At 52.8% G+C, this 16,198-nt stretch overlaps 4 protein-coding genes across 4 annotated transcripts; 2 read left to right on the top strand and 2 right to left on the bottom strand.

Moving 5' to 3' along the window:
- Positions 1-3,126: 3,126 nt before the first annotated feature.
- BROUX77_000413 (uncharacterized protein) lies at positions 3,127-6,429 on the top strand (the record flags this gene model as incomplete). The annotated part of the gene is made up of 3 exons (XM_073748856.1): positions 3,127-3,129; positions 3,191-3,433; positions 3,490-6,429. The coding sequence occupies 3 exons, from the start codon at positions 3,127-3,129 to the stop codon at positions 6,427-6,429; spliced, it is 3,186 nt and encodes a 1,061-aa protein (XP_073608650.1).
- Positions 6,430-7,225: 796 nt separating this feature from the next.
- On the bottom strand, positions 7,226-8,198 carry BROUX77_000412 (uncharacterized protein; the record flags this gene model as incomplete). The annotated part of the gene is made up of 2 exons (XM_073748845.1): positions 7,226-7,872; positions 7,943-8,198. The coding sequence occupies 2 exons, from the start codon at positions 8,196-8,198 to the stop codon at positions 7,226-7,228; spliced, it is 903 nt and encodes a 300-aa protein (XP_073608649.1).
- Positions 8,199-9,339: 1,141 nt separating this feature from the next.
- Positions 9,340-10,813, top strand: BROUX77_000411 (uncharacterized protein; the record flags this gene model as incomplete). The annotated part of the gene is made up of 2 exons (XM_073748834.1): positions 9,340-10,110; positions 10,181-10,813. The coding sequence occupies 2 exons, from the start codon at positions 9,340-9,342 to the stop codon at positions 10,811-10,813; spliced, it is 1,404 nt and encodes a 467-aa protein (XP_073608648.1).
- A 1,541-nt stretch (positions 10,814-12,354) lies between these two features.
- Positions 12,355-14,254, bottom strand: BROUX77_000410 (uncharacterized protein; the record flags this gene model as incomplete). Its single annotated transcript, XM_073748823.1, has 2 exons — positions 12,355-13,930; positions 14,043-14,254. The coding sequence occupies 2 exons, from the start codon at positions 14,252-14,254 to the stop codon at positions 12,355-12,357; spliced, it is 1,788 nt and encodes a 595-aa protein (XP_073608647.1).
- Positions 14,255-16,198: the final 1,944 nt, after the last annotated feature.

The following is a 16,198-nucleotide window of genomic DNA, read 5'->3' as shown; positions in this document are numbered from 1 at the left end:
CGAGTTGTGGTGTTGTTGGCATGTCGTTGAAAGGTGTCACTTGAGCCTTGGGTCCAACAGGGACACATGCTTGCAAGTCACAGCGCTAAACAATGGCTTTTTATTTCGAGTCGAGACAGATGTGATGTGATGTGATGTGCTGACTGTGTTTGTTGTATAACTCTGACAGCGGACAAAGTCAATTGATAGGCCCGAGTTGTCTGGTTCTCATTGTCGGCTTGCCGGAAGCTAATTAGTGGAATGACACATCAGACTAACCCAGGGGGTAAAGCCATATTAGGGTTAGGCCACGCTACTTGCACGACACGGCCACGCAGAAGCAGGTTTTGCTCTCAGTCCCTCCCGTCGGTTCTCTTTACTGATTATTCTTTTTTACGGAATCCAACTCTTGATTTTGCTTGAACTCCCGATCTGTCTCTTTCTCTGTCCTTCCTGTCTGCACCCCTGTTGCCAAAATCTGGCGCTTAAACTGCATCCCTGGTTGGTCGACGTCCCAGCATGTGCCCGTACATACATACATGCGTATATACCCATACCCATCTGCAGCTCATCACGTGCGCTGAAGAAGTTGGTTGACATAAAAGGACAGTCATTGAGCATGGCTATGTTGTTTCTGGCTAGTCAACTGTGTGTATTGTGTTGTATGTACATAAGAAAAACCCCAAGTATGACGAGCTTTGTCTGAGGGAACTAGCAAGGTAGCTCAGAAAAGGCAAGGCAAGGGAAGGGAAGGGAACGGGCATTACAAGGTACAAGGGTTGAGAGCACTTATAAGACAAGACAAGCCAGCCTAGCCTAGCCCGTAGGGTGTAGGCCAAACCACACAAATGTCCAATAGATAAGCAGTTACAAGTAGACGAGACGAGAGGTTGTGCTCGGTATGTCTCTTGCATGTGCAGGCTCAGACTCAGACTCAGACCCAGACTCAGGGACAAGTACAACAGACATCTACACGCGCCTAGATGCTACGCTGCGATCTCTGCTGAGCCACTGGGCCGGCTTTGCCTCTATAAGGATGGCCCAATGGCCGCTTTGAAGACGGCCTTTGACCTCGAGGGGCATGGTCTGGTGGGAACGACAGGCCAGGAGCAGACGAGACAGATAATTGCGGGAGCATGTGAACACAGAAACATCTGGACACCGACCATAATGGCGCATCACGGGCAGGACATGCATGCAGACATGCAGAGATACAGAGGTAAAGATAAATATAGCATGTGCGTGTGAATACATGTGCGCACATACATACATACATGACCAGTGTTATTCCTCACGGACGGTCAGCTCTCCGTTACATGTGCATGCATTGCATAAAAGAAAGAAAGAAGCAAAAAAGGGCAGAGAAAAGAAAAGAAAAAAAAACGAGCAGCTCTGTTGTCCGGCTGCAGAGCTTGACCTGGCGTGCAGACGGCACGGATCCGCGCGGTGGCTCACGAGCACAAGTGCAACTTGCAGGGCAGCAGAAGGTTGTAGTCGGAGTGGCTAGTGGCATTGCAGCGTGCTGGGGCAGACGAGACGAGACGTGAGTCGGCGGCTGCGGCACCACCATAACCACCCCATCACGGCCACCAGGGCCAAGGGCATAGAGGGACGTTTGCACATGTATGCAAGTGCTGACCAAGTGTTCAAGCAAGTGTAGACGGATGCAGACAACACTGTGTCTGTGGTTGTGGTGCCAGCTGCGGCGATCTTGAAGAGCATTCTGGTCTGATCTTGTAGTCCAGGGGACCGCGGCGCCGCAACTATAGCCCAGCATCGGGGATATCGACCGCGTCTTGCTTCCCTGAGGCTGTTCCCTCGTCAGCCAATTCTCATCAGTTGGATGGGCGGGAATACAACAAAGCCCCCCTCCTCCCCCCATCCATAGGAATTCCTGCCTGTTAGCTCCGGCGAGGCATGACCCATGTCATGTTCTTGCTGAGTGTAGTTGAGCAACAAGAGGGCCATGTCCGCGAGAAGAACTGGAGAAGGGCAAGCCATGAAGACGGCCGGGCAAGAGTGAGTGGGTGAATGTACACCCATAGATATGTGGCGTCCGTGAGGCTGGAGTGATGATGTGCGGAGAGGGGGAGTACAGGCTGGCTGGCCATGATACTCTGATACTCGCTGCGGAGAAGAGAGGAGAGGCCAGCCATGGGCTTTGAAATAAAGCAGCCGAAAGAGACAGAGAACAGGGTCGAGCCCGAGGCGGAGACCAAGAGACCTTCGAGGCCTTCGAGGCCTTCGAGGCCTTCGAGGCCGTTAATGGCGGCTACTCTACTGGTTGCTGCTACTTTGGGCCCCTGGGAGTCCAGCCTCTGATTGGTAGTCCGCTAGATATTGCAGATTTTCAGATTTTTATAGTTAAGCGCTGTTGTAACTGGTTGTATCTTGGGTTTTTACTTGGCCAACTAGACCAATATTTTCTTTTTTTTTTTCTTTTTTTCTTCGGACTTTCAGGCCCCTGGCCCTGGTGGCTTGGTATTCCTGCTGCAGCAAGTCAGCGGAGAAAACATAGAGATCTTAGTGATGTGTATTTTCGTTGCCTCTCTCTTTTTTGTTTCTTTGCGGCCGATACTGGAATGGACCCCCTTCAGATTATCAACACCCCCCCCCCCCCCCCCCCCGTCTTCTCTTCTTTTTCCTTTCCCACCGGATGCCGATGAAGCCAATCTCTGGTCCTCTCTTCCTGCACTGTCGAGCATTCTTCTCCTTGCTGGCATCCTCTACGTAGGCTGCGTACAACTTCCCTCTGTGATTAGGACCTCACTCAATTGTACATAATAGCTCCGTCTCCTCCAACGCGCCCGGTGTCCAAGACGCCCGGAATTTTGGTCTCTTTTCTTTTCTTCGTTTATTCTTTTTTGGTCGTTCTAGTTAGTTCTTGTGTTTCTCTGTTGTACCACCTAGTTTTTGCCCTGGACTCGTTTCATTGATTCAATATCTCGAGCACGGCCGATCTTGTTATATCCTTCTCTGTCCTTTTTGCCATAGGCTGTCTCGACCCTTTCCGTATTTCCATCGGCAACCAAGGGACGAACAAAGAAAAGGCAGCCCGCCACTCTCTGAAGATAGATTCTCTCTCTCCAGCCCTTTCCCCATTCTCAGATCCAGCCGCTTGCCTCTTATGAGGACCCGTCCGCACGAATGGTAAGTCAACTCCGTCGGTCCACACCTCCCGCGGCCCGTTCTCACCTCTATTGCTCCGCAGGACCTCCGGCATCGTGGCTACCCCGACAGGGGCCCTCCGTCTCGCCATGAAATGCTAGAACGCCCCAGTTTTAACATGAGGGAACCCTACTTCACTACAAAAAAAGACATGCTGGCCTTTAAGCGGCCCGAGTCTGTCGTGACCGAGTTTGTCGATGTCGACTGGGTGGAGGAACAAGAATACAACAATGAGGATGATGCCTCAAGTGAGTACGAAGGGTCAGTACGCAATAGCTTGGACTCGGTATGATGTATCCCTTTCCATTGGCTCTCCATGTCACATGCTAATCAGCAACACAGGGCAGCAAGAGTATGACCACAGTTTCGTCCTATGATGAGGCATCAACTCCCAGATCAAGCACAGGCCACGAGGTATTCACTGCCATGCACGGAGACCAGATCGACGACGCGGATGCAGCAATGTTCTACTCCCGGCCTCCAGTGCCCAAAATCAGACTCCTCGCTGATGCGTCTGGCGATACCCGCCCAGTTGAGGGCCCTCGCGGACCACATCTGTTCCATCTCAACACGTCTGCTTTCCAAACGGAAGAATATGTTCTGTCCCTTTCTCCTTTGACGCCCATGGCCGAGACAAAGGCTGTAGCCGAGGGGCTGGTTAGAGAAGTCAAGAATGCCCCATGGCCAGACTTTGAGTTTGAGCGGCCCGGCGTAAGATCACTAGAAGCGGCCCAGATGCGCACGCACATACAAGCACAGCCCCAGATGCAGCAGCAAATCGTGCGGCACCATTACTTCACTGGTGCCGAGCTAGACCCTTTGAAGCTGGCGCTCTGGAGCCCTGCGATGGTAGCTCAGTCCATGCTCAATGTCGGTGTCGAGATGAATGCTGCCAACAAGTTCATCGAGCACGACATTGACGGCACAATTCTAAGTACTCTCAAGTTCCAAGATCTCAAAGAGCTTGGAATCCTGTCGTTTGGTATGCGCACCATAATTTCCAACCAGATCAAGGTTCTGTGCTCCCTCAAACCTGCCTCGCCCGTTCCCCTGACCCCTATCGACGGCCCCATCACTGCCATCGCCCAAAACGCTGGTGGGAGCCGGCTCCGCGCCACTCCAACTGCTGCTCTGCCAACCTCAACTCCCATTCTCAAGCACCCGGGCCCATCGCGCCGTCCGTCGCGCAGACACCGCACTCCACGTAACGGTGGGCTTGGGGCCGACGATGTCATCTCCCCGCTTGAGTCCATCTCCATTGTGGGCATCGAGCAGGTGATTCCCAAGCCACACCATTGCGCCAAGGGCGAAAGGTGCAGCAAGTTCCGCAAGCAGAAGCGTCTGATAGAGCAGTTCCGCCGGGAGCACCCTGAAGCCACCGAGCTGGACGGCCACAATCTGCTTATTGCCGGAGATCCGGGTAACCCGGACACTGCGCCGCGGCTCGGCCTCTGCTCGCCTATAACCCCCACCGTCATGTCTCCCATCACCGACTTCACATCGCCGTTTGCCGATACCGCCCCGGCAGTGGCCACGCGACCTTCTAGTGACGCCGTGCCCTCTGTCGTTGCTTCATCGGATGTGCTTGGACCCGGCATGACCCCCAAAATGCAGCCATATCTCCAAGCTGAGGTGCTCAATACAGTCAAAAGACGGGATCCCCAAGACAACGTCAAGCAGTTCATTGACTTCCAGCGCGTCCAAACCAACGTGTCGAGCGAAGTCCCTCCCACTCCCCCGTTTGAGATATTCCCCATGCCCAGCCCAAAACAGCTCCAGCCCAACCAGCGCCTGCGCACTCTTCCTCGGCTTGCCATACCCGGCAAGCCAGCAGCACCGCCCATCCAACAACAACAGCCCCTCGGGAACCCACGCCGCAACAGCATAGGCAGAAGCGGCTTGTCTCAGGTGACCAACGTTGAAGACTCGCCCGCCAATCAATCTGCCAAGGGGTCACCCCAGCCCACATCAGCCAACAACCCCACATTCACCCCATACACCATGGAAAAGGCATCCCCGCTAGCACAGGAGCTTGTGTCCCCGTCCAGCGCCACAGCCACCACCAACCCGTTCCGCTTCGGCACGCCCTTTTCTGAGATGGACGTGCCTGTCACGCATGTATCATCCGGGCCCGTCGCACGCGACACATCCCAGTCGGTGCCACCTGAGATGAAGCTCAACCATAGCTACAGCCATGCGTTGCCCGTGCGCTCGCAGTCGCGCTCGTCGCACCGCCGCCCCAGTTTCTCCGTCATGCCAGCGGTTGATGAAAACAGGGCTACGCCTCCGGTTGTGAAGCCAGGCCCCGTGGTGCAGTTGCCTGTCCGGGGCTTGGTGGCAACTAGCACGCCACCAGCGGCCCAGGGCGCCGTTCTCAAGGCTCCCCCGCGCTTCAACTACCCCTGGTCACCGATTGAGCGCAAGATTCCCTTTGAGACAGCCATACCCCCCGCCCCCAAGGCCGGTGGCCCTGTCACTGTTGCTGCCACCACAGCCACCAGCACGAGCTCCTCAGACTCTGCAGCCAGCAGTTCCCAGACCTCTCTGTCTCCCATAGCCTCATCCAATTCTTCCACCACCTCCACTACAAAGATATCTGCTTCCGGCGTCACCTATCAAGGCCCGATGAAGAAGCGCCGCACGCACTTCCTGCGGCACGAATGGCAAGACGGCTTCTTTACTCTCAAAGGCACACGCCTTGCCATGCACAGAGACGCCGCGAGCACGCAGCGAACGCTTGAATACGTCGATATTGACGACTATGCTGTAGCTTGCTCGTCACTAGCCTCGCAGAGCAAGCTAGCCGCCAAGTTCAAGGTCGCCAGCATCCGCCGCGGCGGCAGCGACAAGCCCAAGGACGACGTGGCCAGCTTCAGCTTCCAGCTGGTCCCTGCCGACAAGTCCACGTCGCACGCCACCAGCAACGGGCTCGCGCAGGCAACCATGTCGTCCGGCCCGTTTGGTGGAACGGCCTCCGGCCGTTTCAAGAAGCGCCTCAGCGGCAGCGGCGGCATCTCAGCCTCTGCGGCTGCTGCCATCGGGCTGGCTACTACTGTATCCGAATCGACTCCCACATGTGCCTCGACTGCTGCTCTAGCTGCTGCTCCATCGGAGCCTGAGCCAGCACCCCCTGGAGCGACCAATGGCACAGGCAAGACGCACCATTTTGCAGTCAAGAGCCGAAACCAACAAATGGGCTGGATGCGCGAGCTGATGCTGGCCAAGGCCATGAAGCAGAAGGGCCAAGGCTTCGAGGTGCGCATCAACGGCAATGCAATCTGAGAATTTCGGCGTTTCTCTCTTTATCTGCCATTCCCTTGCATTTCCCTGCACTTTTTTTTCTCGTCGAATTTCTTAGTGCATCGCTTCTGCCTCTGCTTCTTTCACGACTTTGCCTGGTTCTCTTTTCTAGTCTTGACCTATGCGCTCACCGCTTTCATGATATCCTTTTTCTTTTCTTGTCGTATTCCTGTTTGTGTTTTTCCCTTCTTTTTTTTTAGCATCAATGTTGTTGCTTTATTTTTGTCGGGCTTTGGCTCCATCTCTGGCTTTTCTTTCTTTGGATTTCTCTTCTTCTTCCGGTTGTTTTGCGGATACAGTTTTGGGGTCGCCCCATCAAAACCTCTTCCCTTTCTTTTGTCCTTTTTTCTTTTGAAAATCTTTTTTTCTTCCGGATGCTCTCTCGCCTTTGAAGTTGGCTGGATGCCCAGCGAGAGCTCCTATTACATGAGGGTTATCACTCTTGCTGATTGATTTTACTGTCCAATGATGATCTGATATCGCAACTGGTTTGGGGTTTCAGTGCACACACTAGTCAGCTGTACTACATAATCTTAGCTATCTCTTTTGTTACACACATCACTAGGTTGGTAGCACAAACACGTGATCTAGAGTGAACTTGTTCATCAAACTTTTCGAAACACGGCATCTATTGCTCACCATTATATTGTACAGGAATGTCGTAGTTTGACACTAGCAAGGAAGAAGAAGAAAAGGGAAAAAAATACACATGGATCTTTGTCAAAGTGCTGATTCCACGAGGGCAGCTGCACCAAGCAACACTCAAATTTAGAAGGCTTTACGCCCTGCCCGACTTCCGTAGCTTGTCGGGGTCTGTAAGCTCGGCAGCCGCTCTGACGGTGCTGGCCAGCTTCTCGACGTGGGTCCAGTTAATTCTGTGCCACCAGTTCATGCAATACTGCTTCTTGCCCTCGATGCCGTAGTCGGTCAGCCAAACGTGCTCCCACGTGTTGAGGCACAGGAGGGGCGTGACCGAGATGCCGCCAGGGGCGACATTTGACTTGGGCGAAGGCGCGCGAGTCTGGGTGCTCTCAATGAAGGAGGCGGCCGAGTTGTTGGCGCCCAGGGTATTCATGTCGATGGTCTGGGCACGCCAGTGGGCGGCCGGGTAGGGCGAGCCGGCGAGGTAGGTGTTCATGACGCGGTACTCGTTCATGGCGGTCTTGACAAGCCACACGTAGCCAGGGCCAAACATGGCCAGCGCAGTACCAATCATCTCGCGGCGGAGGTTGTCAATGCTGCCAAAGGAGCTCTTCAGATCAGCCTGGAGCTTCTGCGGCATTTCATCCGGGTTATTAGACAGGGCCTTGAAGAATATATGATTGTTGTGGGCAGCCGAGGCATAGTTGAAAATGTGGGCGGTTTCAGGGTCGCGAGCAGTGAGAGTGACAATGTTCTTGACTTCCTTGTCGGCGTATTCGGTGTCTAGTAAGATTAGCATGGAGGCCCATCTTGGGCGGTCGACGAGGCCAATGCGACCTTCAGACTAGCTTACCGTAAATCACATTGGACAGGTGCTCCAAGGTCATGTTCATGTAGCGAGTCCAGGCAATGTCCAGAGCAGCGGGCGACAAGAATTCGTGGATACCGTCCTCGACACGATACGGCAACTCCGGCATTCGGTGCATGGGAGACTCGTCATGCGTGCTGTACATGGCTCTCGCAGCAGCAAAAGCAGCAAAGCGGGCGCTGGCAACAGGCCGAGCAGCCAGCGGCGCGGCGCGCGGTATTCTGAGAGCCGAGCGGAACATCGTGGGCGGGTACAGCCGGCGATGCTGAGGGGTAGGACTGGCCGCAGCAAGCAGAGCGGAGAAAGAGACCAGAAGTAATTGGTCACGCGGAGAAATCGAAGCGACAAGCAGCTCGAGCACGGCTGTCGGGCAGAAGGAGCGGTCGGGGCGGTCGGGAAAAGTTGGATATCGACGTCTGGCCGTCCGGGGCTGCCTGCGATCGTGAAGGAAAAGCTTTCCGCTAGCCGCCGGGGCTCCTCAATGGACGTCCAAGGTCAACTGTTTAGTGGGGTCGCTCTTTTTACCCAGCGCAGGCTCGCTAAAACTGCGCTTAAAACAAACAGCGCCTGCAGGCCAGGGTCTGCGGGCCAGGGTTTCACAGGGGCGAGCCAGGGGCAAAGGAGCAGCTGGGACCCGCTATTCGGGCTGGCACTTAGCGCTATTGGGATGGTCTAGTGAAAGGGAAAGGGGGCTCGTTCGGCGAAGAATGTAGAAATGCAGAATTTCCCCAGCAAGTCAGAGCTCCGCGGTAGGGCGCAGCTTAATTGCACGGCGCTTTGAGCTCGTAAAGTCGGTTGTTTCAAGACGGGCTGGGCCAGACTTCCACCATCGCCATATGTATTCCTAGGCTCCTTTTGTGTTTTTTTTTTTGTTTTTTTTTTTCGCTTCTTCGTTCTTGGTGTGCGGTTGCAGGGCAAGCGGTCTCCCTTTTTGATTCTCTCTCAATTCTCGTGTCAGTGATATAATCCGTGGCGGCGTCTTTTGCTACTTGCACTGTCCCATCATCGCCAGCTGTGCTGTGTGTGTTGCTCTTCGCCTTTGTCGTTGATCTCTCTCTCTTTTCTGGTCCCTGGCCGCCTCTTTCTGTCTTCTGCTTCCCGTCCGCAGCCAATTCGCTTATCGTCTAGCCCCGTCGCTGCTCATCTCTCATTCTTCTGTCCCTTGGGGGCTGTTGCGTGCGTGTGAAGGCCCTTTTCTTCCTTGAAATAAAAGCCAGCATCAGACTTGCCGAGGGCTCCTCGATTCTGTCTCTTCTTCTCTTCCCCGGCCAGACGAATAAAATAAAATACACGGCACAAAACTACGCTATAGACATAAGCCCATGGCCCTGAGGAACCCAAAGACGCACTAATATTCCAGACTTCAGGGACGCTATAACATAATGCAGCAGCCCCCGTTTTTACTGCCGCTGGAGGAGGCGATTACTGTGACGCTTAGTTTCTCTGATGTTGGCTCTACCGTCGAAACCACTGCCGCTGCGCCTTCTTCCTTCTCCTCTTCTCTACCGCCCTCCCTGTCTTCTATTTTAACCACGCCTGAGATCTCGATCTCGACCTTTCCCACCTCGACCTCAACCTCAATCTCAACCTCAACCTCAACATTCTCTCTCTCTGCATCTGCGTCCACCACAACTGCGACCCCGACAGCCTCGCCTGTCTTTTCCCCCACCGCACCTATAAACGCAACAACCGCCATCATGGGCCTGAGCATGTCCACCACCTCGACCGCCACCACTGACGTCAGCAGCGCCAGCACTCCCGTGCCCTCGGCGGCCAACACCGCCAGCGGCGGCGGCAGCAAAAGCCTGCTGATGCAGAAGCCTGGCGACTGCGAGCTGCTCGGCTCGTTTGCGCTGTTTGTGCAGCTGGCCCTCGGCGCGCTGGCCATGATGTCACTGGTGTGGAAGCGCTACCGCGAGCGGCCGCAGCGGCCCGTCAAAATCTGGTTCTTCGACGCCAGCAAGCAGGTCTTTGGCTCCGTGCTGGTGCATGCTGCCAATGTCTTCATGGCTATGCTCACCAGCGGCCGCTTCGATGTCAAGCTGCAGCCCCGGACTGTCTATCACGTGCGCATGCTGATGCGCCGTGACGATGACCCCGACGCCTACCAGCCCAACCCGTGCTCGTGGTATCTGCTGAATCTGGCTGTTGACGTGAGTAATACACATACATACATGCCGTCTCATCCCTTGCTACCTTCCACACACTAACCGCCAGCCTTAGACTACACTCGGCATCCCCATCCTCATCGCCCTGCTGCGCATATACACGGGCATCATCGCTCTGACTCCTCTCGGCAAGCCCCGCGAGTCCATCCAGTCAGGCAACTACGGCTCGCCGCCCAACGCGTTGTGGTGGCTCAAGCAGTCCATCATCTACTTCTGCGGCCTCTTTGGCATGAAGGTGGTCGTGCTCATCATCTTTGTGCTGTTCCCGTGGATCGCCCACGTCGGTGACTGGGCCCTCAGCTGGACCGAGGGCAACGAAGATTTGCAAATCATCTTCGTCATGATGCTCTTCCCGCTCATCATGAACGCCATGCAGTACTACATCATCGACTCCTTCATCAAGAAGCAAGACCCCGCCCATGGCATCGACTCGCGCGGCCACCACTCGCTCGTACCCGACTCGGACGACGCTGACACGCCGCGTGCCAGCGACCTCTCCAGCGACGACGATGACGACGATGACGCATCGGCTCGTCTGCGTCTGTCAAAGTCGAGCAGCGACAGCGAGGACCACAGTGGCTTCGCCGCCAAGCCGTCCAACGGCGAATACGATCCTGCCGTGGACGGCGATACGTCGACCATCTTTGGGAGCACCTCGGGCCGCAGCCAGAATACGTCACCGCTGTGAAAAATAAGGGAAAAAACAAGGCCCAGGCGCCCTACCTAGGTCTCCTTTTTTTTCTTGCTTCGTCTTGATGCTGCTACATACTCGTTTCTTTTCTCGTCCCCGGCGGTCTATACTCATTTGCTTTCTTGTTTCAACTACATGTCTTTATCTGGCGTTGCGCCCTTGCTCTCTGTTCTACTCGTTTTTCTTTTTCTTCCTTGCTCTTGGACCTTACTATACTCATATCTGGCTATCTTGGCCCATCATTGTGCCCGGCGTTTACGGTTTTGTTTTTTTGGTTTTTGTTTTCTTTTTTTTGTTTCTTTACCTTTACCTGGATTCTCTCAAGTCTTGTGTCTGGAGGCCTGTTGTTGTTGTTGTTTTTAACTCTGTAGATACCTGTTTCTTTCAAAGGCTATGTGCTCGCTCTCGCATTGAAAGTTACTCTTGCCCATCTTCTCAAACTTTGGTGTCTAATACATCTAAATATAAATGTACGTAGACCAAACAAACAAGAAAACTCCAAGAATCCCAACTCATATACCAACGGAACATGCCAACCAACATCATTGAACTGTCCCTTTTCCCTGTGTATGTGTCCATGTTCATCTCACGCCCTTGAGCTGCGCCCTGTTTCTTGTCTTGCCCCTTTGTGAATAAGGCCAACCCCGAAAAGTCCTGCCGTAGTTCAGGGCTAATCTTTTCTCTTGTTCCTCATACCTTGCAATCCTTTTCTTTTTTTTTTCTTGAAACGTGCCTTGCATTCGCGCACTAAACCGGCCTGCCAATTAAATGCGCCGTTGAGATGAACTGGCTGGCTGCCTGGGCTTACATATTCTCTGCATCTGGGCTTGCATGTGACTCGAGGCTAAATAGGCATAAGAGCAACACAAAAAAAAGCCTCAGTTCGGGCTGTGTGTGAGTGCTAGATACATTTTTATGTACTTCACTATAGCCATGTACTTATTAGCCTTTATTTTTCAAATTGATAAGTCTTTCTATTCATTCATCACTCACCAACAGATCGTGTATGTAGATGGCGATACTCAAGTCACGGAGGTTTACGTATTGATGACAGAGAACCAGCACATGAATGCTACCCAGGAAAATCAAACATGACAAAAAAAAGAGGCTACATATGAATAATTCTTCAAGAAGCTCAACAATACCAACGCCTATCCCTTTCTGGGAACAATGGAAAGAAGAACAAAAAAAGTCCATAAGCAAAGAACCCAAGAATCAAAAAGTCAGCCAATGAACAAGAAAAAAAAGGAACAAGAAAAAGAAATGCCACGGTATGAATGAACCCCTGCCATGGTGCGTCAAACATTTCCCTCAACCTGCTAAACCAGAACGAGAAAAAACAACAAAAAAGAACAAACCAAACCAACATCATGTATACCAGTAGATGTAGTAAATTACCCAACAGAAAAAAGAAACTCGGTGGCGAGGAAGAGTTAGTGTACAGTGTTTTTTATTTCCTTGTTTTCCGTCACAGATCACAGCCAAGACATGCCCGGCCTCAAAGCCCCGCCACTGCTTCGGCTAGACGACATGGAGCTCTACTGTGTCGGCCAGGCTGGAGATGGCCGATTAGGTGCCTGTGAGGTGTACATGTTGCTGTTTGAGTTCTGGGCATTGGAGGTGTACAGCTCTTGGGGCGGTGCACTTCCCTGGCGCTGGACGTCATAGCCCGACATCAGGGGTTGTCTCTGTTGCTGGTATGCTTGCGATCCCGACGACGTTCCCGGTCTTGAGTTGCCCGAGTTGAAGTCGAATCCACCGGCATTCTGCAGTGTGTTAGACTCATTTGCGTCGCCTGTAGGGTTGTACGCAACAAACTTGGATTGTTGAGAATAGTTTTGTTGCGCCGTCATGCTGCCGCCTTGGCCGCTGTAGTCTGCAGCAGGCATCTCAAACATGTCAGACTGGCCATTGTATCCATTGTTGGCAGGCGTCGTGTGGGAATTCATGACACCGTAAGCATCGGCTGGGGTTTGGTTGTATTGGTCAACATCACGAGAGTTTTGCTGACTGTATCCAGTGGTGTTGTTGTATGCCGCGTGAGATTGAGTCGATTGCGTGTAAGAAGGGTTGTCGTAATGGAATGCACTTTCCTGAGGAGAAGGTAAAGCGTTGTTGGCGCCGTAGACACTATCATATCCATTGAAGTTCGAGTCGCGAGTGTGGTCGTAGCCCATTTGCTGGGGTTGGTGAGAGGAGCCGGTCTGATAATTTCCAACCTGACTGTTTTGGTATCCAGTATCCATAGGGACATTATAGGCTGAGTTGTTCCGCTGGGCGTAGGGATCGTTGGTAGGAGGTGCGTAGCCGCTCATGCCACCTTGCTGGTTGCTGAAGCCTGGAGTACCGCGTCCAGGTTGACTACCGTAACCAGGAGTACTGCGGCCCGCTTGGTTTCCGAAGCCAGGCGTTGTGGAGCGGCCATATACGCTTTGAGCATCGTACTGGCTGCCAGCAGGAGCGTTGCGGTAAGTTTCAACATGACCGCCGGCATTGTTGGCGCGCGCAGCAAGTCCAGAAGCACCGGCACCAACAGCACCAGCAGCACCGATAGCACCGACAGCAGCGGTGGGAGCAGGCGAAGTCGTAGGTGCAGGAGTAGCTGAAGCGGTGGGTTTGTTAAGCTGGTCCATCTCGACACCGCCCTGGCCATTATCGAGAGAAATCTTCTTGGTCCCGGCATCATCCCAAGTAGGCATGGCCGGGAGTGCGTCCTCGTTTCCAGACTTCTTAGCGACGTCAAACTCGGCGTACTGAGGAGGGCCGCTCACTGGGTGAACAGACGGCGTAGCCACAGCTGGTGTCATAGTGTATGGAGCAGTAGCAGCTGGCGCCATGTTGTAGGTGTTAGTAGCGGCCGGGGCCTTCATCTGAGGCTGCATTTGGTATCCAGCATTTTGGCTATGGTTGGGCGGGATGAAGGGGTCGTCGAGATATTTGTGCTTTCGCTTGTTATCGGGACTATCACAGCAACCCATGCAGTTACCGCAGCACTTGAGACAGTAGCAGCATTCACAGCAGCATGACAGGCCGCAGCAGAGACATCTCGCTGCACACCAAACAATGCTCAGCAGCATCAGTGAGCCTATGACAATGGCACCAATGACAGGCCATCTAGCAAGGGAGAGTTGGGGTCAGCAAATGCGGCAAGACATGATCAGGTAAAAGGGTTGTGATGGAGGTGGTTTATGTAAATGATTGTCGACTTGAAGGTAGCGCGACTTACTTGCACCAGTTGACGCTCATGCAGTTATCCCAGCTGGACAACGCAGTTTTCACATCGTTGACGCTGTTGGAAACATCGTCGACAGTATTGGACACATTGTCGACTGTATCAGCGATATCTCTGCGATTCAAGGCTCGAATGATGCCTTCTGATATAATCTCCCAGGTAGTCCCCCTCAGACTCCTCGCCATGGCAAGGTCTATAGTAGGCATTTTGGCGACTGGGTTATGGTCGCGTGTGTGGGTGTGGGGATTAACGAGTCGGATAACAGAGAATTAGATACGAGTTCGAGAAGCAGAAGATGTCGAGGAGCGCGCAAGTTGTTCGGTGAGAGTGGTAGGTCGATCCCGAATAGGAAAATTATTGCTGTTCGAGTCGGCGGGAATTCAGAGCAAGCGGTATCGACTGAAGAGGGATTATGGACCCTGAAGCCGATCAGGAACAGCGCCCCACGAGCTGCGCAAAGGGGACGGTTGAGATACTGAGCGATATGTGTCTGTAGTAGACGAGGATATAACCTAGTGTACAAGTGCTGGTGAAGTTCAAGGCAGGGAAAAAAAAAAAAGAAAAAAAGACGCCAACGTTGACCAGCGAATGCAAAATGCAAAATCGAGAACGTCGAAACAATCAGAAAGAAAAAGTCAAGAGATTGTCTTGTTGTGTTGATTGTGTTCCAAGAATAGTGCAGCAGACAATATGTTGGCTGGGGACTGAAACTGGTACTTGTACTAAGCGATGGTAAGAGTTCAGCCTCTTGAAAGGCAGATTGGGGATGAGACAGCGGGTGCTCCGTGCCTTTTGAGAGCCCCTTGCTGAAGCTGTAACAAAGAGGGCCAGAGACAATGAGCAAAAAGTGAGCGAGCTTGTCAAAGTGTAGTGGTAAATTCTGAGTTCACTACTAAGCATACCAGTATCAGCACATGTAATTCGCTTGGTAGGGGATTCGAGCAGCGACGAGCAAAAAGACCAGGCGGGACTCGGGTTGCTGTACAATAGAGCGGATGAAGTTGTCGAGGCGAGACGTGGGGAAATGGAGCTCCCGCAGACAAGAAATACGTGAGTGGAAGGGTGTTTGAGCCTGAACTCAGCGTGTGCGTTTGTAGCGCGAGAAACAGTTGAGGACTATGCAAGAGACGGAAGAGGCGACTGTAACGAGTTATCTGTAACTATAACTATGTACAAGCATGTATGTACGCGTATAATGCTAACGATGATATAATAAGAGGGCGGACACAGGAGATGGACGCATGGGGTTCAGGCTGCTCCGAAATGAGACGCTGATAGGGCCAGACCAGGAACGATGAAAGAAGGACAAATGGGTTGGCAGAGGAGAAGGAGAAGGAAGAAAGAAAAAGAACAGAAAGAGACAAAGACGGGCGGCCAAGGCTAGAAGAGGAGGAAAAGAGAAGAAAATGCACAAGAACAAGAACAAGAAAGACAAGACAAACGCCGGTGGGATCTCATGTATCGGCCATTAGGCAACTACATTGCAACAATCTTGTTACAAGTACAAATAACTATTTCACTACAAATATGTACACGCCAAACGAGCATCGCAGCAAAGAGGCGGATTCCAGCACGAAACAGTCACGACAACAGGCCGTGAGTAAACACTCTGAAAATTCGCAAGAAAGTGGAGTGGACGCCATGCAGGAACAGCGGCAGGCTGCAGCAAAAGTGCCTTGGCCAGCTTAGCTTAACCAGCTTTTTCTTTTCTTTGCTTTTCTTTGGTGGCTTTGGTTCAGTGGGTGTCCAGTGTAGATACCCACGTACAGTGTGTGTGTGTACTTGTAATCGTCCACGTACCACTGGGGCTCATTATCGTGAAAATAAAAAATAAAAATAAAAATAAAAACCCACAGAACCCCCCAAACAACAGGGCGCTTTCCAGAAGGCTTCCTCCACCGTTACAGCAACCAACAAAAGACACATCAGCCACTAAAGAAAAGAAAAAGAAAAAAAAAGCACCCAGGAGCCAGGAGAGAAAACGCCAACGCTAACGAATAGGGAATAGGTGGACAAACAAGAAGGTCTGCGCCCCTAAAACACCGACCCAACACAAGCTGTCAAGTCACTAACTAGGCCACTGTACACACATTTTACTTGAGAGCCCCCCTGAATCGCGCCCAGCTAGGGAGGGGCGGCCGAAAGAAAAA

Source organism: Berkeleyomyces rouxiae, assembly GCF_048999995.1.
Source record: "Berkeleyomyces rouxiae strain 22BRR77 chromosome Unknown BrBRR77_ptg000001l, whole genome shotgun sequence".
In the NCBI taxonomy this organism is placed as follows: domain Eukaryota; kingdom Fungi; phylum Ascomycota; class Sordariomycetes; order Microascales; family Ceratocystidaceae; genus Berkeleyomyces; species Berkeleyomyces rouxiae.
This window is presented reverse-complemented; position numbering and strand designations above follow the sequence as displayed.